The 22,953-nt window shown below is 36.0% G+C and overlaps 1 protein-coding gene across 2 annotated transcripts in view; it reads right to left on the bottom strand.

Moving 5' to 3' along the window:
* Positions 1 to 21,503, bottom strand: part of Agps (alkylglycerone phosphate synthase) — a 141,603-nt gene extending 120,100 nt beyond the window's left edge. Inside the window, exons 1-2 of one of the 2 annotated variants that reach the window (XM_026391997.2) lie at positions 21,184 to 21,503; positions 217 to 306 (exon numbers count right to left, since the gene is read on the bottom strand). In XM_026391997.2, coding sequence (XP_026247782.1) covers positions 217 to 306; positions 21,184 to 21,503 — 410 coding nt within the window. The remainder of the gene's footprint in view (positions 1 to 216; positions 307 to 21,183) is intronic. The other variant, XM_077802919.1, reaches the window with a different exon arrangement.
* Positions 21,504 to 22,953: the final 1,450 nt, after the last annotated feature.

Below are 22,953 nucleotides of genomic sequence, written 5' to 3'. Positions count from 1 at the left end.
TTAGGTCCTTATTTTTTTAAAGGATACATATATAAATATTTAGACATAATGTCAGAATTAAAAATATAGAAAAAAATAAGGAATTATTGCAAAATGTTCATAATTTTTAAATGAAGGCAGGATCATTATGCTATCTTTTCTATTTTTATGTTTAAAATTTTTTGTAGAGAGAAAAAGGAAAAGAAGGAAAAGAAAGGAATAATCAAACAGGATTACCTTTTCCCAGTCAACTCAGCTTCACCCTTCTTATTGATGAAGAACTTGGAATCATTGTATCCCCATCCATTCCATTTCATAACTTCTTGCCTAATAAAGAGAAGAAAAATCTATAAATAAGACCTATGCTAACACATCAAAACTAAGCAGCATATTATTGACCATTAACTTTCACAATCATTCAAAAGACCTTATATCCACCAGTATTTTATTAGTTGAAAATGACCACATATTAAAATGTCTATATATTAATATTTCTAACTATAGATTCATTCTAATGAACAGTACATGCTTTCCAGAGGATTATACAAAAAGATCTAAAGGAAAAGATGTGCTCAGAGTATGCTTCATTTTGTATATGTTATTAAGTTTAAATTACAGGATGCCCCCCAAATATTCAGCAATTAAAACTAAGAATTTGGGGTTGGGATTGTGGCTTATGGGGCTGGGGTTGTGGCTCAGCATAAGAGCACTCGCCTAGCACGTGCAAGTCCCTGGGTTCGATCCTCAGCACCACATAAAAATAAATAGATATGGCTGGGATTGTGGCTCAAGTGGTAGAGTGCCCACCTAGCACATGTGAAGCACTGGGTTCCATCCTCAGCACCTCATAAAAAATAAAATAAAGATATTGTATTCATCTAAGACTGACAAAAGGAAAGAAGGAAGGAAGGAAGGAAGGAAGGAAGGAAGGAAGGAAGGGAGGGGAGGGGAGGGGAGGGGGGAGGGAGGGGAGGGGGAGGGGGAGGGGGGAGGGGGGAGGGAGGGGAGGGAGGGAGGAAAAGGAAGGTAGGAAGGAAGGAAGGAAGAAATTAATTTTTAAAAAAAACTAAGAATTCACTTGGACAGGAGACAAAGTTTCACCTATATTAGAAAAAAAATACAATTGTTAATCTTCCGCTATAATGAAAAAGACCAATTTACAAGATAGGTTCATTAGTAACGGACACTTTCTATAACATAAATTAAAAATCTCAGTACTGGACTCAAACTTTCTAAATCCTTCAACTTCTAAGTAACTAGACTCGGAGTCTCCCCCTTACCTATATATCCTAACAATTAATGACTATTCCAGATTTCAGTACTCCAAAACATGCTTTTTAAAATTTCTAATATGCCAATATTTCAGTTTTAAAAATCATTTTCATTAAAATCAATGATGCAATCGCTCAATTTTACAAAGTACATAGGAATAGATAGATCTGAGACTGTGCAGAACACAATAGGCAACACACAGAAGAGTCAGTTTTTATTACATGTTTTACCATAGTGCCCTGGTGTCATCTTGGCTACCAAAATAAATTGTTAATAAATCTTCTTACTATAAATTGAAGTATGAAGTTTAAGATAAAAATAATTTGAAGAAAACTGTTCTTTATCCAGAAAGCAATTTGCTGCAATAAAATCTCAAAACAATCAGACACAGCGGCACAGTCAGACTCATTCCCAGCTAGATGTTTCTTTAAAAAATAATAATTCAAAATAAAGATGTGCTCATTAGAAAATGGTCCATAATTCTCAGGGGAGAGAAAAATAACAACTGACAAGCAAATACTTTATTACAACCCTAATTCTTGCTCTAGTTCAAGAGTTGCAAACAAGTGGAACATGAACTAAACCAGATACAGATAAGTCAATACATATACTGAAATCTCTTGAAATCTCTCTATTCAGGGGCTGGGGTTGTGGCTTGGAGGTAGAGTGCTAGTCCAGCATGCATGAGGCACTGCTTCGATCCTCAACACCACATAAAAATAAAATAAAGGTATTGTGCCTACCTATAACTAAAAAATAAATATTTTTTTAAAATCTCTATACATAAAACTGAGACTAACTAGAATGCTCTTTAAAATTACAATTATCAATAAAAATATAGTTCCTATACAAATTATTCAAAATACCTCAAGAGAATCAATCCAGAAGCATTCATAATGAGTGAGTTATAAACTAATGCCCAATATTTTCTTCTAATGCCTCAATATTCTTACTTCATTGTAAAGAGAAGTTTTGGGAAAGAGTTTAGGGGAATTTCCTACAGAAAAATCTCATGATTAATGTTATCACTGACACCCATTTTCTTAAGATTATACTTTCTAAAAGCAAGTTATCTTTCACTTTGTTTTTTAATGATTAAATTTCCTTCATGTTTATAAAGTACTATTTATAAGTACTATTTACAAATATTTTAATTATATTTCCAAAATAATGTATATTAGGACAATGTGTATTTCAATAAATTAATCTTCAATATATTTTCAATTATATACATAGATTTGTATGTGAATGCATTTTATTAATTAGTGGATTTAAACATTTATCATGAATTCTGTATTCTACAAAATAGCATGAATTCTGTGTTCTACAAAATAGTTTGGCATTAATATACATGACTGCATGATCAATGTGATTCTGCAATCTGAAAAATGAGAAATTATACCCCATCTGATTCAAATGTATGATATGTCATGATCATTGTACTGTCATGTGTATCTAATTAAAACAAAAATAGTTTGGCATTACACAAAATAAATGTAAAACTATCAAAGTAGTCATTTTGCTTTGGTATTACAACCACCAGATACTAGGAAATCATTTCAGTACAGATGTTGAACTTGGCATTTTACGTAGGTTAACAATGAGGATCATTTCCTTAAAATTATCCCTAGAATTCAAAAATCTTTCTATTTTTTTAGTTGTTAACGAATCTTTATTTTATTTATTTATATGTGGTGCTAAGAATCAAACCCAGTCCCTCAAACATGTTAGCCAGGCACTCTACCACTAAGCCACCACCCCAGGCCCTAGAATTCAAAAATCTTTCTATTTTTTTAGTTGTTAACGAATCTTTATTTTATTTATTTATATGTGGTGCTAAGAATCAAACCCAGTCCCTCAAACATGTTAGCCAGGCACTCTACCACTAAGCCACCACCCCAGGCCCTAGAATTCAAAAATCTTATTCCCAGATGACCCAAAAGTAAAAAGTAAACATAGTCACAAGGGCTTACCCTTAGCACTGCATGAGAAAATGAATCAAGGTAAGCAGGAAAAATGTTGCTATATCCTCCAAAATAAAGAGACTGACATACTCAAGAAGCTTTAGTCTTAAATTCAAATTGGGTTAATACCCTATAGAATTTCCAGGTTTTCAAATGTGGGATAATGTACCCTCTTCTTTTTCCTCCCAATTGGAAAATTCTTCCTCATTACTACAGTTTAAATTTGGAATGTCCACCCCCAAGGCCCATATGTCACAGGCTTGGTTCTTAGGTATGGTGCCATTGGGAGGTGATGGGCCCTTTAGTAAGAACTATTAGGTCCCTGGAGGCATGCTCTTGAAGGAGTCTGTGGATCTTTTCCTTTCTCTCTCTTTTTTCCCATGTCCTAGCCATGAAGTAAAAGACTTTGCTGTACCCTCAGTTCCCACCAGGATATGCCGTCTTGCCACAGGACGAAATCAATGGGACTAAATCATGGACTAAAACCTCCAAAATTGTGAGCCAAGATAAACCTTTACTCTTATTAAGAGACTATCTCAGGTATTTGTCACAGTAACAGAAAGCTAACACATTTATGAATGAGGGATTTACAATATCTATACCAACTTTTTAGGAATCTTTCCCAGAAGTTGAAATGCAAGCATTTGGAATATATTTGTGCCAACACAGTTTTATGTTGCATAAACAGTACATAATTAAAATACAATTTACCCTAAAACTAACTTTCTGATATCTTCAAGTACCCCATGTATTAGATAAAAGTGGGTAAATCTCCTAGGGGTCTGATTTTCTGATTTTATTTTAAATTTATGTTAATGTATCCCCTTCGAATTACTAATCCATAATAGGAAGTTAAACACAACTATGTGATTACATTAAATTTTAAAATAACTTCCCATGTAGCAGAGTATAGTGAGTACACTAAAAGGCATTATAGCATTTAAAAAATAGAGTAAGCTTTACATATCACAGAATTCAAAAGCTAAAAAGAACCCTAGATACCACCCAGTTTTCAGATAAATAAACTGCCCAGGAAGATCACAAGGCTAATATAGCTGTGAGTATCTAAAGTCTGGCTCCCAGTCTCATGAGAGTTAATATCTGAAACCCACTAAGTCATGTGCTCAGGTTAAAAAAAAAAAAATCCAGGAACCCTTTTTCACCACATTGATATTTTCAAAGCACTATTATATGTTATTATTGCAGTCACTCTTCTGTACTTGACCTGAAGGAAAACATTTAGAAATAAAGGAATACAGCTTATCACTAAGCCAGATGCTCTATACCTCCCCATAGTAAAATGAATTCTGCCATTCAGAATAATAATCCCAGAGCACTACAAGCAAGCATTAAAGTGAAGAATGATAAAAGAATCTCCCTATATTCTATAAGACTCAAATAGAACAATGCAATTTTCAACTAACCCCAGAAGTCAATTAACCAGAAAGATCACTCAGACATTCCAATCCTTAGAGGTAACCACACCAAATTTAATAGCTTCAAAATACAAGACTCTCCCTACTGCCAAAAAAAAAAAAAAAGGTTTGATTTTACTTCATAAAAAAATACTTACACATTGATCACAGTACCATATGGTGTTAAATGTAAGGTTTCAGTTAGTGTAACCAAACAAAATTTAGACTTATAAAATAGCATCATATATACACAAGGTGGCAGTATTCTCCATAATATACATGGTGTACATATTCAGACTTCTGCATTTCCCAGGCTGTTATTTATATTATCTTTAAGTGAAATATTTGATTTATCCTTGTTCTTACTAAAACCATAAAAAGTTCCTTACTTTAGTCTTAAAATGTGAGATTAAGTGTAAGTCTTGGTTTACATAGATTAATCAGATTACTATTCCTCTGTACAAGTAATAAATTGTAAGCATCCGGATATAAATGATGGTTTCTACCATTGCTATTTTCTTATGATATTTTTCACTTCAAAATAAGGAAATGGAAAAAATTATTTAGCATACTATCATTCCAAGTTAGCGGTAATAAAAAGTTCAGCTAATAACAACTTATTTTTAAGTTTCCCTGATAAAATTCCAACAATCAAAATTCTGATAAAAGATATACTATGCTACTCAGTTTAGATGAAAACTAAACTTTGGCCTAAACTTTCCAGTTTAAAAAAAATAAGAAAAATATCATATTCTCAGAATTTTTGAAAAGTGGAAACAGAAGTATGAAACTGAAGTGCTAAATTTCTAACTAACCAACCTCTTTATCAGTTAAATGGCAAATCAATCCCACAGATAGTACAATATGCCAAAGTTTTTTTTTAATATTTATTTTTTGTAGTGGGACATAATACCTTCATTTATTTATTTTTATATGGTGCTGAGGATCTAACCCAGGGCCTAGACAAGCGCCCTACCACTGAGCCACAACCCCAGCCCATGCCAAAGTTTTGTTTTTTTTTAAGTCCTTAAAGAATTTTTTGTGCTAATTATCCTTATTATCTGTTTTTACACTTAATTACCTTAAGGCCAGAATTACCTACAAGAAATTCTGAAAGTGAAGTAAAAAATAAAAGTGATGAGAAAGATACCAAGACTTGATCAATAAAACACATACACTCTTCAAAAGATATGCTATCAAAAAGGAAAATCCTATAAATGAAATACTATTCCTTCTGACTTTTTATTTAAAAAAGAAAAAATAGAGCTAAATTCCCATTAGAAATATGAAAGTCCATGGGTTGGGGGAGGCTTTGCAATATTTTTTATCCTACAGTTTAATCTCAAATGTAGATGCTCTAAAATAAATTTAAAATCATATTTATATCTAGTCTACATGTCCTCCAAAATTATTCCTAAAAACTCAATAAGAAACCTTTTAAGACTCTTTACACTATGTACTGACTCAATCTTTTCATACAGGTAAATGAATCTAAGTAATTTAGTTATTCATGTCCTACAAAATTATTTCTGAAAACTTTAAAACTATTTATAATATGTACTACCTCAATCCTTTTCAATAGGTAAATTAATCTCAATAGTTTATAGTATTTTATATATTCTTTTTAAAAGAACCCTTTAGCCCCAAAAAAATTCTTTTTAATTAACAATGCAACATCACATGTTTCCAAGATTGTAACATCTGACTTAGAAAATATACTAATGCTACCAGGCTTTTTGATATGCAACACCATCAAACATCTGAACCACACAATTTGTCTTCTTGCCTAGTATAAAAAATACCACACTATATTTTATATTATATAATATAAAATGTTATAATTCATCTGATTATACTTTTATTTCCTACAGAGAGAAACAGAACAAGTGAAATGGCCAGAAGGCACAACAACTTTAGTTTTCGTCATGAATTAATCTATTTGCTAATTAACTTTGATCACTGGTGAAGAAAGTTAACACCCCTCATTCTCCCCGTTTTTAAGTTTTTGTTGTTGTTCATTTGTTTTTGTTTTTGTTGTTGTTGTTTGTTTGTTTTTAGTGCTGGGGATCAAAACCAGGGCCTTGCACATACTAGGGAAGTGCTCTACCACTGAACCAAATGCCCAGCACCCTCACTGTAAGATTTTCAGGTCTAGTTGCCATAATAAAAATTTAGTCCTTTGAGTTATTAATCAGCTTGCTGATTTTTTCCCCACTGTGCTAATATAAAGTGACTTAAATATGAAATTTAAGAATACAGAAAATTGTTACCTAGAATAGGAAAAAGAGGGACCTACATATAAGCCATTTCACACAGCAACCACGTACTAAGCTTTCACAGGTAAGGTCAAGTCTATGGCCCAGCAACACAACTCCTCAATATATACTATAGAGAAGTTCATACACAGTTTCTAATAAGGGACACAGTCCCTTATTACATATCCCTAATAATGTCTGACACAGTCCCTGGAACACTGTAAGAGTAGTTAGAGGCATCACTAGAGGAAGAAATATGTAAAGTGGAAAATGCATTCAGTGAAATATGTAGCAATCAGAAGCAATGAGGTAGACAGATAAACATATAGAAACAGCGGTGAACAAAAAGGAGAAACAAGATCCATAGCATAATAGCATTTAAGCAAACTTAAAATAGACACACTAAATAACACTGTATATTTTATAAAACATATATAGAAGAACATTCATGAGTGCCTGTGGGAGGGACAGATACAATTAAGAATCAGAGACAAGAAAATAGAAATAAGGACCTTACACAGACCAACACCATAAACTCAAAAGTATAACTGCTCCCTGAACCTGAGGTAAAAATGCTGCTCAATCCTTGAATCTTGAAGCAGTATCTCTGTTGCAAGGAAAACAATTGTTCTTTCATCTATATGCAAGAATTCCATGAGGGTTTATTATAAAACCCATCACTGGCCTTATCAATCAATCTTACTTTTTTTTCTTAGAGAGAGAATTTTTTAATATTTATTTTTTAGTTTTCGGTAGACACATCTTTATTTTTTATTTTTATGTGGTGCTGAGGATCGAACCCAGCGCCCCCGCATGCCAGGTGAGCACATTACCGCTCGAGCCACATCCCCAGCCCCAATCTTACTTTTTAATGATAGAATTCCATTATAATTAAGTCATTGAGTCAAACATTCAATAAATCAAATACATCTTTTACTCCCCATAGTTAGCTGTTTACAGTTCAAGAAACTGGTACTCACTCTAAAGAAACTTTTTTAAAACTTTAAGAGCCAAAAATTGTGCCTCAAAGGCCCAACTTCTATTATATTTGCTAAAAATAAATAAATGAAAGAAAAATGAGGGACAAGGAAGAGGCTCAAAGTAGGGAAGACTGAAGCAAGTAAAATAAGGTCAGCCTTGCACACTGGCAGAGTAATCTGGTAGTCACCATTCATTTCTTCAAGGCTTTTGGGGTGCCTTCCCTTACCCCCAAACTTCTCTTATATATTACCCCAAATTCTACCAATTAGAAATTTATTGTGGTTTAAATAATGTCTCTGGAAATGGAAATATTAATCATGTAAGCTACAGTAATACCCATGACAAATATCTTGGGCCACACATCTTCACACAAAATTGGCACCCGCGATTCTGAAGGCCTGGAAAGGTACATCTATCTTATCCTCTACCTTTATGTGTTGCTCTATATCACAAGGAGCACAACCCAACCCAAATCAGTATCAGGGAGCTACCGTAGCAAAAGAAATGGCACAAGGAGATATACCTTCCTTGACCAGTGGTGTTCCCTAAACTATATTTTAAATTTCATGATTTTGTTCCCCTTGCTGTCCACTAATCTAATCAATACTGTGATTTGGACAACAATGCCAGATTCTCTTTAGCACCAACTGGAAATGACAGTTCACTTTCATTGCTCACTCCCTCCTTACTAGGAATTGAAAAAGGAATTAGATCACAAGTTTATTAAACTGACTACTCTGTTAAGTGACCAAAGACCATTTCTGGTATTTCTGCAGGAACTATAAAAATGAACACTATAAAACTAAATACAAAGAAAATATGAATGTCATTTTACTATAGAAACAAAGTGGAGGAGAGGGGTTTCACATTCTACTATTTAGACAGATAAACATTTTATTTTAAAAGCAGAGTCCTGGATGCCACCCTAGACCTAACCTATAACTGGAATCTCTAGCATTGTGGGTCTCAGAATGCACATTTTTAAAAAAGCACCTATGGGGGAGGTTGTGGCTCAGAGGTAGAGTGCTGACCTAGCGTGTGTGAAGCCCTGGGTTCAATTCTCAGCATCACATATAAATTAGTAAATAAACAAAGATCCATCAACAACTAAAAAATATTGAAAAAAAAAAAAAAAAGCACCCATGGCTAGGCCAGGCCAGGCCAGGCCAGGCGTGGTGGCATACACCTGTAATCCCAACCACTCAGGAGGCTGAGGCAGGAGAATCACAAATTCAAAGCCAGCCTTAGCAACTTAGCAAGGCCCTAAGTAACTCAGTGAGACCCTGTCTCTAAACAAAATATATAAAAGGGCTGGGGATGTGGCTTAGTGGTTAAGTGCGCCTGGATTCCAGGAGATTGGAATTAAGAGAAAGGAAAAAAAAAAAAGGAACTTTAAACTCACTGCATCATAGGAGAGGATGGACCTGGGTTGAGTGCAGCAATAAAACAATGGGCAACAAGAGGGCAAAGTGGAGGAGAGGGGTTTCACATTCTACCACTTAGAGAGATAAACAGCAGAAAAAAATCTTATCTACCCAGAGAAACATGTGCAAGAAGTAATTCTAGCAAGAAGCCTGATGGATTTCTGGTTCTGAGCTCTAGTTCCATACTGAGGCCAAGTTCCATTCTTGCCCTTGACTTCCTTGGTGCCCATGTCCTCATAATAAATCCCCTTGGGTCTGGCAGTATAACTCAGTGCTAATGCTCTGTGATTAGCATGCTTGAGACCCTGGATTTGATCTCTAGCACAGTAATAATTATTATGATAATAATAAAAGCCAAGCAGAGGCAAAAAAGCATAAGGCTTTTCTCACCTAGTAAGTAGCCCAAATTGACTGAAGCATAAATATTCAAGAAAGTCATGGAAAACAGTAAGAACAATAGGATGAAAAAAAATATATTTTCCATGTTCCCTGGTGCTATTAAAAGCAAAAATCAAACAATGTTTGCTTTACAACTTCAATGACTATCCAGTGCTGATGAAATCCCAAGTTTTCAACATAGCACCAATCTACATTTTCACCTTCTTTAACAGCTATTTCTAGCCATGTTAAAAGTTAACACAATTCCTTGTACATACCATGCCTTTTTATGTCTGCCTGTCTTTGCATTTGTTAAATATTCCCTGTCTAAAATGTCCTTCTCTCCCTAAAGAACTCCTATTTATCCATAAAGAGCCAGTCCAAAAATCACTTCTAGAAAGCTTTTCTATCTTCCTTAGGAATTTATGACTTTATCCAAATACACTGATAACAGTGTTTATTACAGAATATCTTCTATGTATCTGTCTTATATAGCTCCCCTGTACTGCCAATCATTTTTGCAATGTTAAAACATACCACAGCACCAGTGGGCAGTGAGTACCACACTTTCCCTGAACAAAGATTGATCAGGGGTAATAGAATGGAAAACTGTTTTTTAAAAAAAGGAAAATAAACAAAGGGAGACCAGGCTATACATGAGACCATTAAGATTTCATCCACATTGGTGACAGTGGAAAAAATTAAAAGTTGCTTTAGAATTACAGCTAATAGAATCTATCCGATTTGCCAATAGAATGAACAAGGGATGGGGAATGGAGCTCAGCAAGGTGTTATGATGGATGTGTTAACCCTGAATGTCTAAAAAATAGTGAAAGCAAATACAAATAGTGAAATACTGAGATTGAAGACTAAAATAATACCTTATACATGCACACTGAGTTGAAGATACTGGCAAGATAGATAGAAATGCTCAATAATGTAAAATGTTAAAATGAGAGCTGAAAGTACAGTATTATCTTAAAAGTTTCCCCAATAGTAGTGAAAGCCAATACAGTCCAAGTAGATGAGATTAATAAGAAAGAAAATGTAGAAAAATTAATCTTAGGGATTTGTAAATTTAGGAAGCAGAAGTCAGTCAACAAGTATTTGGCCAGCTAGATAAGAGTTTAAAAAAAAAAAAAGTCAGGATAATGGTAACATGGGAGCTAAGGAAAAAATAAGAATATCTATCAAGCATTTAGAACTGGTCAAAAGGAAGACTTAGGTTTTATAAATAGGTTATTGATGGCTTTTAAGATAATATTTTATAATTTTAAATGGTGGAATTTAAACTTTTAATCCTTTGGAAGATATCAGTATTATTTTGAGCTAGGTAAAAGTAGGAAAGAGGAAATAATAATGATAATAATAATAATACATAACATTTTATGTAATACATAATTATATATACATTATATGTTATATAATAATATTTTTTAAAGTGATACAAGTAGAAAACTTCAAAAAGTTATTTGAGCACACCTTTTAAGCAGCAGAAAAAGTCATCAGAGTAGAAAACTGATTGGCTCAGAAAAATAAATAGGGTAACTCAAAAGATTCTAGAAAAGGAATCATCAAAAACAATGAGCTGATAATCTAGATGATCATCTTTCAATAAATGATAGCCAGAGTTTATTCAGCTCATTCAGCAGCCCAAGCAGCTTTGTCCTGTGATCACCACTTCTGTCCTCCAAGCAACAGCTGATTAGAGCAAGGTAGACACGTGACCCAGGTATTAAAAATAAGGGGTTCAATTATTCTCTGGTATTGGCTGAATACCCCAGAAGGACAAGTGCACACACTGTTCCTCTGCCCAGAACACTTGTCTGCCAACATATCATATGGCTAAACTCTCTCATCTTTAAATATTTGCTCTAAAGTCATGTTCTCAATGACATCCTATTAAAATTTGAACTCTATCTTATTCTCTTGAACTTTTCTTTTTTCTATAGTACTCAACACCTTTCCACACATAATAATTTACCTGTTAGAATGTAAGCTTTAGTAAGACAGAAAACACAAGTGAACAATAAATACTTGTTTAAAAAGACACAAAATGGATGGGAAGCACATTAAAAGAAAAAGGAACAGATTCTGTGATATCAGAATAACATCAAGGATAAAGCTCTAGATTTGAGATAAAAGATCTAGATTCAAATATGAGCTGTATCACTCACTAGAAAATGACTATTTGCTGGAAAATACCTATGAACTTAACTTTCTGATTTGTGAAATGAGTGGGGTATGAGGATCAAATAACATAATATGTCTAAGACAAGCAGGATAACTACAGAATTCAAAAAAGTTTAATTTTAAAAGAATGAAAATAGTTCAAGATTTGGGATTGAAGGATGTGACTGGGACTAGTGTTAACACTAGGAGAAGTAAAAAAAACCCAGAACAAAAAACTTCATTTGGAAAAGAGAAAATGATTTAGGTTTGATCTATAGCTATACTGTCCAATACAGTATCACCAGTCTTGTGTGCCTATTTAAATTTAATTAAAAACAAAATTTAAAATTCAGCTCCTCAACCACATTAGCCATATTTCATGTACTTAATGGATACATGTTATCATATTGAACAGTGCAGATTACAGAATATTTCTATGATAATAGAAAGCTCTATTGGACTATGCCAACTTATAAAATTTAGGTTGACATCAGAAGATTTAGTCAATAGAATGTGTGACTAAAGTCACGAGAGAAGTCAAATGGGTGTTGTTATGTCTCTGAAGCTGTTTTCCAGAAAATTTCAAGCCTTTTTGAAGATTTATATATCCAACAAAGTAATCAATCTGAGTATAAGTTGAGAACATCTGTGGGTATAATGAATTAGATGTCATATTATTTGATTTCAAGGTCTTGGAATACAAGAACATTCACCTATTTGATAGTATAAAGTTTCTAACACAGCAACTACAAATAGAACCTGGGAGGTAGCTGACATGAATTTACTCAACATCCTAGCTAAAATCTCTGATTAGTATCTTCAAACATACTGTCTACCAAATATTACATGCAATCATACAATAGTTTTCTTAGCAAGTGACAATATGATATCTACAACTCCATATCTCACCTAGAAAGCAAAATTCTCATCAAAGGAGACTGTAGTAATTGGAATGGTAACACTCTTACTTAATAAGAATAGTTCAACTACTAAAAGATCCAAGAATTCACTATACAAATGCTTAAAAGAATCAAAGGCAGAGGTTAACACTCTCATTTTAAGAGAGCAGTACAAAAACTATCTTTTACATATTTCTAAAACTTAAAGAGAATCTGGCCAGTAAGAATGACTCATAACTCAAAATTAAAATGTAAAATCAAGTAATAGATTTAGACTTGTGATTTTAAGCTGATCTTCTAAGGTCATAATATTTGAACACTGTAAGGATTTTAAGGTCAACATGTTTAAAAACTCAATCTGTTTCTAAGAATGATTTAGTACCAGAGACCATTTTATTGATTACATCAGAGAGCTAATATACTTAAGAAAACTGAATATACTAAATACTATTTTAATTATGTTAGCCTCTTCCTTTCCTAGTTTTTCATATTAAAATAAATAACTATTCAAATCAATAACAATGAATAAAATAGTAGATATCTACCAATGGAATATTATCAGGATGAACAAAATGAACTATACATAATAACATGGATAAATATCACAAAAATAATTATAAGGGAAAGCAGCCAAACCCAAAAGAATAGACACTATATGATTCTACTACATAATTCCATTTATATATTATTTTAAATAGGCAAAATTAAACTATGGTGCTAGAAGTTAAAGTAGTGTTTATCAGCATAGGATAAGCCTTTGGAAGTAGTACCAAGTGGGTTTCTAGGGGACTAGTCAGGCTGTTTCTTAATCTAAATACTGATAAAGCAGATGTGTTCACACTGCAAAATTTATTTAAGCTGTAAACTTGAGATATGTGAACTTACTTTTGAAGCATTATATAACTATTCAATAATTTTTAAAAATATGTGTGTATATATGTGTATAAGTGCATGTGTATGTACATATACATGTGTATGTTTGTGTGTGTGTGTATATATGTACACATATAAACACTTAGAACTATTCAAATAAGGTTTTACACTATGTACCTCCCCCAAATTGTCTCAGGACCATCAGACTATATGCATTACACTATACTTTGGGAAAAACTAACCTATCAAATAAAGAGAAGGGAAAGGGAAAGGCATAAACTGGGAATGGCAATAAGTCTGATGTAGTTACAATACATACTAGTTATCAAGGAAATAGGAAAAAGGCCTAAAACGTCTGACTAGAACAGACTGTCCTGGAGAACCATAACTTACTACCAAAAAAATTATGTAATATATTCAGTAGGCAATGGCGATAACACCTACTAGTAAGATATACAGTCAGCTACCATCAAGCTTCAGGCCATTTTTCCTAATTTCTCCGAAAGCGTTCCAGCAATACTTCCATTCTCAGGCTCCAGTTTCCAATGCAGGAAGACTTCAGCAAGAGTAATGTTCCTGGCCCCTGCCCAGCCCTAACATACTCACAGTTTCTCATGGGAGGAGTGATTCAGCTGGTCAGTGAATTATGAAAAGACACCAAGCGCTTGGGGTTAGCCCTCTCTTTGGTATCTATCCTCTTATGTCTCTGAGACAGTATTAGGCTTCCTAACTCTGCCCCTGAAGAGATGGTCTTTTGTGGTCCCACATTGCCTGTGATAGACTAATTCAGGGTAAATACTTGGTATCCAAATCTAAGCAATCCAACCAGTTTTGTCAGTAATAAAGCTGACATTTTTACCTCCACTGTCCATATCTTGAACTACCTATCAAATTATTCTGTACTCAGATGCTGAGACAGAGATAGGATAAAATATTACCCCTAAAACCCAACAAAGAGTGTGCTAATGGAGGGAGAACAATTACTACTTTATAATAATATGGCTTTGGTTTTATTGGGTTGAAATCACTATACTAACTGGTAAACAGCAGAAGTTACCTGCTCAATAACAAGAAAATAAAATCAAAAAGAATGATACTTGCTTAGCACTTACTTTTAAAAAGTTCCAGAAAGTGTCTCATCTAACAGCAATGGCATTCTATTTCTTTGTAGCCTAAAATTAGATCACCTGATTTATTTCCAGTTATTTTTATTAAGTGCCAACGAGGTAAATAGCTCTCTAATAATTTCTTTTTTAAAATATTTATTTTTTAGTTATAGGTGGACACAAGAACTTTATTTTATTTTATTTTTTTAATGTGGTGCTGAGGATCAAACCCAGTGCCTCACTCACGCATGGTACGTGAGCGCTCTACCTCTAAGCCACAACCTCAGCTCTCTCTAATAACTTCTTAATATAAAGACATCTGTTTGGAGAAGATTTGGTTCATCTCAAAATGCAATCCAGATTGGTATGATACCAAATAACCATAGAGAATAATAAGTCTTCAAGGTTTCTTACTCATTCACAGTCCAAAGACTGAAGTAGTCCTAAAGCCAAACAATAAATCCTCCATGACCTCTTCTCTTTTCTCCTTTGATCTTGTCTCTTCCACATTGTTCCTAACCTTATTCCTATTTATTCCCAACACTGTCTTCTCCTACAAACCAAACAAAGTCAAAATTCACTCATAGAAAGAAACAGATTAGTCTATCTTTTTAAATCATGTATTTTATTTTCTTAAATTATGAATTTAATTTTGACAGGATAATACTTTATATGACATGGTATTTGATTATGATCCATTTGATTGCAGAAGGTTTGAAACTTACCATGACAAAGAGACCAATTTGATGAATAGTTTTTTCCCTGAAGAACAATGTCAAGTATGGTATAGAGCAAACAGAAAGAAACAGGCTTGGGAGTAAGACCCAAGGTGAAATGCCATCTCTCTTATTTCACAGTTGCATGACCTTAGACAAATTAACCACTCTGAGCCTCCACTTCCTCACCTGAAAGCTACATATAGTATCACCTACTCTTCAGAGCTGATGTATGAATTAAATGAAATAACGTACATAAATTTTAGAATGGTGCCTGGCATGTTAAGATTTACCCAAATTAAAACTCTACATCATCACTAGAATTCCTAGGTAAGAACTCAGAGTATGCTAACTATTTCATTCAATGTAACTATTAACATAAGTCAAAGAATGTTAAGTCCAGTAACTTATGCAAATAACCTTTGCTTCAGGAATGTACCTCTTACAGGCTTCAGGAGCCATTCTGGGAAACATTTACAAACATTAACTCAGCTTTTTCCTTTCTGGAAAACATCTACCTAAGTAGATGTTATATAATGTATTGTTTTTTTAAAAAAAAAAAGCATATGAAAATGTCATTACAAGCAAATAAATTAGTAGCATTCTTAATCTAATTATTCTTCTGATATTAACCAGAAGAATTTATAACCTCTGTAAAAACTGCCATTAGAGCAGCTCTGACTAATGCAAATCACAATGAGGTGAGCCAAAGTTAAAAATGGGAAAGCCGCTAACAACGTGAAGGGATAGAAGTCAACAAGGGATTTTTTCCTTTTCCTTCTCTTTTCTGTAACATTACAGTCACTAAAAAAAAAAAAAAAAAAAAAACTGAAAAAAATTTTTAAAAAAGACATAAAAATGTCACATGTGTAACTGACCTTTACTATAATTTTTAAGGATCTAAAACTGCATTCAAAAACAAGGTCAAATGAAAACTATACATGGAGTAACACACACTTAAGAAAAGAGGGTCCAAAATTAAACTGTCACCCTCAAAAATCTGCTCAGCAACCTCAAATAATGAGAATGTATGTTCCTAGTTAATTAAAGTAGTTGGAACCAACTCAGAGGAGTATATGACAATACATTTTGGTTGACCGACCCTCTTAAATGCCCACGTTTCTCAGGAACTCTCATCCCTTTTCTATTTTTATTCACTTGTCCAACTCCCATGGCATTAATTTAGTCACATAATTTTAAAAGTATCACCTAATGCACTAACTTCGGAAACTCTCAAATCCATCCTTTCCTGCCCATACTCACTGTTATAATCTTGTTTTAATCCTTCAGTATTTCTCACCTGTTGCGCTCCAAACACCTCCCCTAACTTATCTCCCTATGTCCATCTTTACTCTTCACCAACCCATTCTTTTTTTCTTCTTCTTCTTCTACTTCTTCTTTTTTTTCCCTAGTACTGACACTACCACTGAGCTATATCCCCAGTCCTTTTTTTTTTTTAAATTCTGAGACAGGGTCTAAGTTGCTGGAGCTGGCCTAAATCTTGAGATCCTCCTGCCTCAGACCCTGAAGTCCCTGGCATTACAGGCATGCACCACAATGCCCACCTCCAGCCCATTATTAATACTGTGGCTGGAGTGACTTCTCTCAAACCTAAACCCAATCTGATCTTATCTATAATCAGCTTCATTCCTTCAAGCATTTGCCATTAACTAGCCCTTTCACTCTTTCATTTTTTTATCACCCTATGACATACTATTTTACTTATCTGTTTACTGTCCCCACTCCGAACAAAATATAAATTCTGTAAAGGGCACAGTTTCTGTTCACTACTATAGGTCACTTGAATGAATAGACTGATCACCTATATACCAAAGGCCTCCATGACCGGACACTGCGCTCTTTCTTCACTTTATTCCCAGTGCACCAACAATGAATCGTCTAGTTACCTAAATGCAATATACACTTTCATACCCCCTTACTTTGACATATATTTTTCCCTTTGCCTAGAATATATCTCTCCTCACCACTGAACTTGCCAAACTATCACCAATATCTTAAAACCTTCTCCAGAAAGCTTCTACTGACCTCATGGAGTACATCCACCATTCTTTCTTTCCTTTGTACTGCATCAGTACCCTTATCTACAGTGGCTTTAATTAAACTACTGGAATATGTTATCTCCCTTCCTGAATTCTTTAAGGCAGAGGACTATTTATTCTCCTTTTTAACACGTATGGTAGTACTTGTCATAAATTAACTACTGTGTAAATGTTCACTAAATTACTTGAGCATAATTAATAATGTATGTATAACTATTCTGTAAGAAGAATGAAAGCATGAAGTTTCACTGGGTGTGGTGGCACACACCTGTAATTCCAACAGCTGTTGAGACAAGAGGATCGCAAATTCAAAGCTAGCCTCAGCAAAAAGTGAGGTGCTAAGCAACTCAGCAAGACCCTGTCTCTAAATTAAATACAAAATTGGGCTGAGGATGTGGCTCAGTGGTCAAGTGCCCCTGAGTTCAATCCCTGGTACAAAAACAATTTTTTTAAAAAAGCATGAAGTTTCAAGAAGTCACTACTACAAGTTCATGTGAATTTAAGTCTAACCAGCCATGAGATAAAACAATTATAATTTTCAACACAAACCACAAAATTATTCTAAAGTAACTGCTTTATGATTACAATCACACTTTACTGGATACATACTCTGGCTCCTTCTTGCTCCATCATTTGCCTTTCTCTTAGGCTCAGTTCTGGTACTGACAACTCAAGGCCCAACTAAGCAATAAAAAGCAGAAAACAGTACTGGGTTTCCTATGAATAATCTATCAAATAAATCATTCTCTGAGGGAGTTTTGATGTTTCATCCAATAAAGGTTTTTCTTCTACAAGTTAGTATTCTATTTTGTCTTTAGTCAGCATTTTTATTAAACTTCAAAGTACTTGTACAGGATTAGATTTTAACATTAACCACCTAACCCTGAACCAAAAACCAGAGCTTCCCACCAGCTGTGAGCTATGCCATAAATGGGATAGAGCTACACCTAGACTATTAATGCATTCAGTCCTTGGAGAAGCCATACAGGAAATCAGTCACCTTCAACCATAGTGACAGATCCATTACCCCAGTACAAACATAACTATTTTTTCTCTAAATGCTTTAAACCAAGGCAACTAAATCCAACCATAAGGAAAACCTGCCCTCCCTGCTTAGTTCTTTTTGTTGTACTAGAGATTGAACCCAGGGCTTTGTACATGCTACACAAACACTCTACCACTGAGCCAGACCCCTGCTTAGTTCTAGTAGTATGAACCTGCACATGAATGTACAATCACACAGAGATGTATACAAGTAAGTAGACATAAATATATGTGCATTTACAAAAGAGAAAGTCTTAAACACAATCACAAATAATATAACATCAGTGTGACCAAAGGATGAAATAGATGTGATCTTTGATTTCTCCCTCTCCACCACTTGGTAACCAAGTTCTGGAAAATGTCCCTTCTAATGTTTTTTTTTTTTTTTTTTTTTTTCAAAAATTATGCCTTCATTCAGAATTCCAACATTCTTCTTTGGAATAAGAGACACTTATTGGTTTGTCTTTGGACACAGTAAAAACTGCAGCTACTATTTGTTGAGGGTTATGTAATAAGCATTGCACTGAGCACTTGATCTTTTTAACTCTATTTTTTTTTTCATTCTCACAGAAACACTGCACATTTTTTTAAAAAATGAGGAGACTGAAGCTCTGAGAGAGGCAGACTTGCCCAAAGATAAAATTGCCTAGTGGAAATTCAAACCAAACTGCTCAACACTCTTTCACTTGGTTCTAGTAAATCTGATCATGGTTTGCCCTACGTATAATTCTGAAAAGTTTCATCTCTCACGCCTTTATCGCTTGTGATTCTCACCCATGCTGCCACATTTTACTTCTAGTAGTTCCCTAATCTCTCTCACTTCTTTACCTGTAAAAATACTGTCTACCAAGAATACTTTTTCCCTTCTTCAACTAGTGTGTTCTTTCCACCACGATGACAAAATACCTGAGAAAATTAACTTACAGGGGGAAAGATTTATTTTGGCTCATGGTTTCAGACTATGGTCAGCTGACTCCATTGGCAAGGCAGAAACATCCCAGTAGAAGGACATGCTGGAGGAAAGCTGTTCACTTCATGGCAGCCAGGAAGCAAGAAACAAGGCAAGGGCTGGGACCAGATATACCCTTCCAGGACAAGCCCTCAGTGACCCACCTCCTCCAACCAGGCTCCATCTCCCAGTTTCCACCATCTCCCAGTAGTCCATCCAATTATGAACTCATCAGTGTATTAATCCATGGATGAATCAGAGCCCTCATGATCTTATCACTTCCCAAAAGCCTACCTCTGAACATTACCTCTGAACCAAGCCTTCAACACATGAGCTTTTGGGGGACACCAAACCATAACAGCAGGCTATTTACAATATAAACATCAGGATTACTCAGACAACCTTTATTCAGAAAAGCTTTTGCCCTAACAAAAACAGTCAAAATTGGATTAAGAGACTATATGCTACAGGTATCAATTAAATTTCTTATCATACTGCATTATAACTTTATTAGTTATAATCATTAGGTTCTTAAAAGTAAATACTGCATTTAAAAAAATCTCTGTATTGCTAGTATGGTGTGTATGTAAAAAAGGGCTCTCATATGTTGAATTCATGAATTATTCATCAGAAGCAGTTTAGTTTTAAAACTTGGCTCTGAAGTCAATTTCATGTGCTTCTGAATTCTAACTTGTCACACAGTATACCTGCTAAGCCTGCAGCCCACTTCTTTATGACTTTTTAAATTTCTTCTTCTGTAAAATGGGAAGAAACTAAACCTACCTCATAGGAGAGGAGTGCAAGAAATAATGGATTTAGCACAAACTCTGGCTCTTTGAAAACACGCATTAGCAACATCTTTTTCACTCTCAATGTCCATGTTGATACAGCTGCATCTCAGAAAATAGTTTCTTGAAGTAGTTTTCATTGGACCTTAAGATTCCAGCCCTCCACCCCAAATCGGAAGCTTAGATCTCTTACAAACATCCTCATTCACAGATCCTTGTCTTTTATATTATGAGGAGACTGAAGCTCTGAGGCAGACTTGCCCAAAGGTAAAATTGCCTAGTGGAAATTCAAACCCAGGTCTATATGCCCAGCCACTACATGATATACAGAATTCATTAACTATACCACCCTTCTCATCTACCTAGTGTATGCAATTTATTGCTTCTTACTACTCATGGGCTTCCTACTTCAAAGTCAAAAACTATGCCCCTAAAGGAAGCGGAAGCCTTGCCCACAGAAACCAGTGAACACCTTTTTTTCAGAATGTGTCCCTTCCCCACGCCTTCACCCAGGATCATCTAGTACAAACTTGAGTCTCCTGGGAGGGACAGCAATAGAGCCCCTGCTACCCATTCCAAGACCTTAACCCCGAAAGTATTTTAGACAGAAAATGAATTCCTGGCATCAAAAACCCAAGAAAAAAAGATCTCTCTGGGCCCTTCCCCAATAAAAGCTCCTCAATTCTATTACCCTCATATAGTAACCAAAATCTCCCACCCAATCCCGTCCCCTTCTGAGATTCCGGGATCTGGTCCACTATCTCTCGAAAGGTGAATCCGTACTTTCAGGGACCAGGATGCTCTCCGCCCACCCGTGTCGACTCCCTTCCCACCTTCCCAGTGCCCTCGCGCCGCACAGGCCCGGACTGGCCCCTTACCGCCGGCTGCTTCCACAGACCGCTACTCACCGCTTCTTGGGGATGGTGCCCGACTCCTGTGCGGCGGGAGTGGCCGTGGCCGCCGCCGTGGCCGCCGACGCGGCTCTCGGAGCTTTGCACTCATTGGTACTCAGAACCTCCTGGGGCCGGCCCAGCAGATGGGCCGAGAGAACCCGAAGCCTCCGCCCAGCACGGTCCAGGTCCGAGTCCCGGACCGCTGCAGAGCCGGGGCTCGCGCCCGTCCTGCCCGCCGCAGCCGCCGCCTCCGCCATGGCTTCCGCCTTGTGCCGCCGCCCGGGACCGCTGGGCGTGGGTGAAAGGTCACTCAGAGCGGCGCCCGGCGCGACCATTCGCTGCGGCGCATCCCGGCAGCCACCGCGGTGCCTGGGCGGCGGGTGCCATGCGCCTGGAGCTCTACATTTTCTGCCCCCGCCCACCGCGCCAGCCCGCCCTCCCTCCCCTGTCACGCCTCTGCCGCGCGCACCTGCCAAGCAGGTGAGTTTGAGCTAACTTGATTGGCCCTGCCGGGTTTTGGCAGGTCCAAGAGCCGAGTCGCAAGCGTCCCCGCTGTGTCTCAGAGCCCCGGAGATGTCCTGGGGAGTGGCCTGGGCTTCCTGAGGCCCTCTCGGGGGCAGACTCCCAGGAGCAGGAAAAGTAGGCAATGCCATTGGACCTGACCACGGTACCAGCAGCGTCTTTTCTTGGAAGAGATCCTAGTGTTCTACCTCTGCTTTGCCCCTTGTAGGGTCACTCAGAACTGATCCTCCTAGTTTCTATCCATTACAGCAGATAGTTCTATCATTTTCTCATTTCTCATCGCCTACTTCGTTCCTTCCACTGTGCTTAATGCTAGATCTCAAGTAAGTAATCTCCGATTTACAAACAAACAAAAAAAAAAAAAAAAAAACTGGAGGGTGAGACATTTCTACCTTATCCGAGAGTATACAGCTAGTAAATGCTAAAACTGAGTTGCAGCCTGTTTTCTTTCCATTCATTAATGGATTCTGTGTCCTTCCTAACCCATGACAGCTAAGTTTTTCATTACTACAGATAGAATTACTCAAGAGCTATTCTTGAGACTTTTCGATTATTTACAAATTGACCTCCTTTCTAGAAGATGGCACTTTGTAAAATTGGGGGGATCTCATCGGAAAGTGCTTCACAATCGCTTTCAGCCAGCAGCTTAAGAATTAGCTTTAAAACTCCTACTTTTACTGGCCAGTCGTTCTCTGTGGTGTCACCACCTTCCAGTTATACCTTCCTGGAGAAAAGAAAAATATTAGCGAGGAATCTGAAGAACACCTCATACCTAGGACTAGATATTGACAGGATCTTGCCAGCTTCCAAGACTGAAATTGTTTTCACAGTGAACTTCCAAAAGAGGCCCAAACTGGTTAAAACCCATAGATTAAGGACTAGGCAAATTACTGTTGGCAGCCAAATCCAGCCTGTGACCTGTTTTTATATAGCAGTCAAGCAATGGATTTTATATTGGGGGGAGGGGTAAATAAGAAGAAGAAAAAGAAAGAATATGCAATAGATATCTTATGTGGTCCCACAGATCCTAAGATATGTAGTATTTGGCCTCTACAGCTTTTATGTCCTCAGAATCATACATAAAGAGGTGCCAAGCCACATTGAATACAATCCAAATGACCAACAATAAAGTAGTGGTTAAAAATAAATTAGGGGCTGGGGTTGTGGCTCAGTAGAGCACTTTCCAGCACATGTGAGGCACTGGGTTTCATTCTCAGCACCACATAAGAAAAAATAAATAAATAAAGGTATGTATCCATCTAT

This window comes from Urocitellus parryii, chromosome 1, assembly GCF_045843805.1.
Source record: "Urocitellus parryii isolate mUroPar1 chromosome 1, mUroPar1.hap1, whole genome shotgun sequence".
NCBI lineage: Eukaryota > Metazoa > Chordata > Mammalia > Rodentia > Sciuridae > Urocitellus > Urocitellus parryii.
Note: the sequence above shows the minus strand (reverse complement) of the source record. Positions and strands in the feature narration are given on the sequence as shown.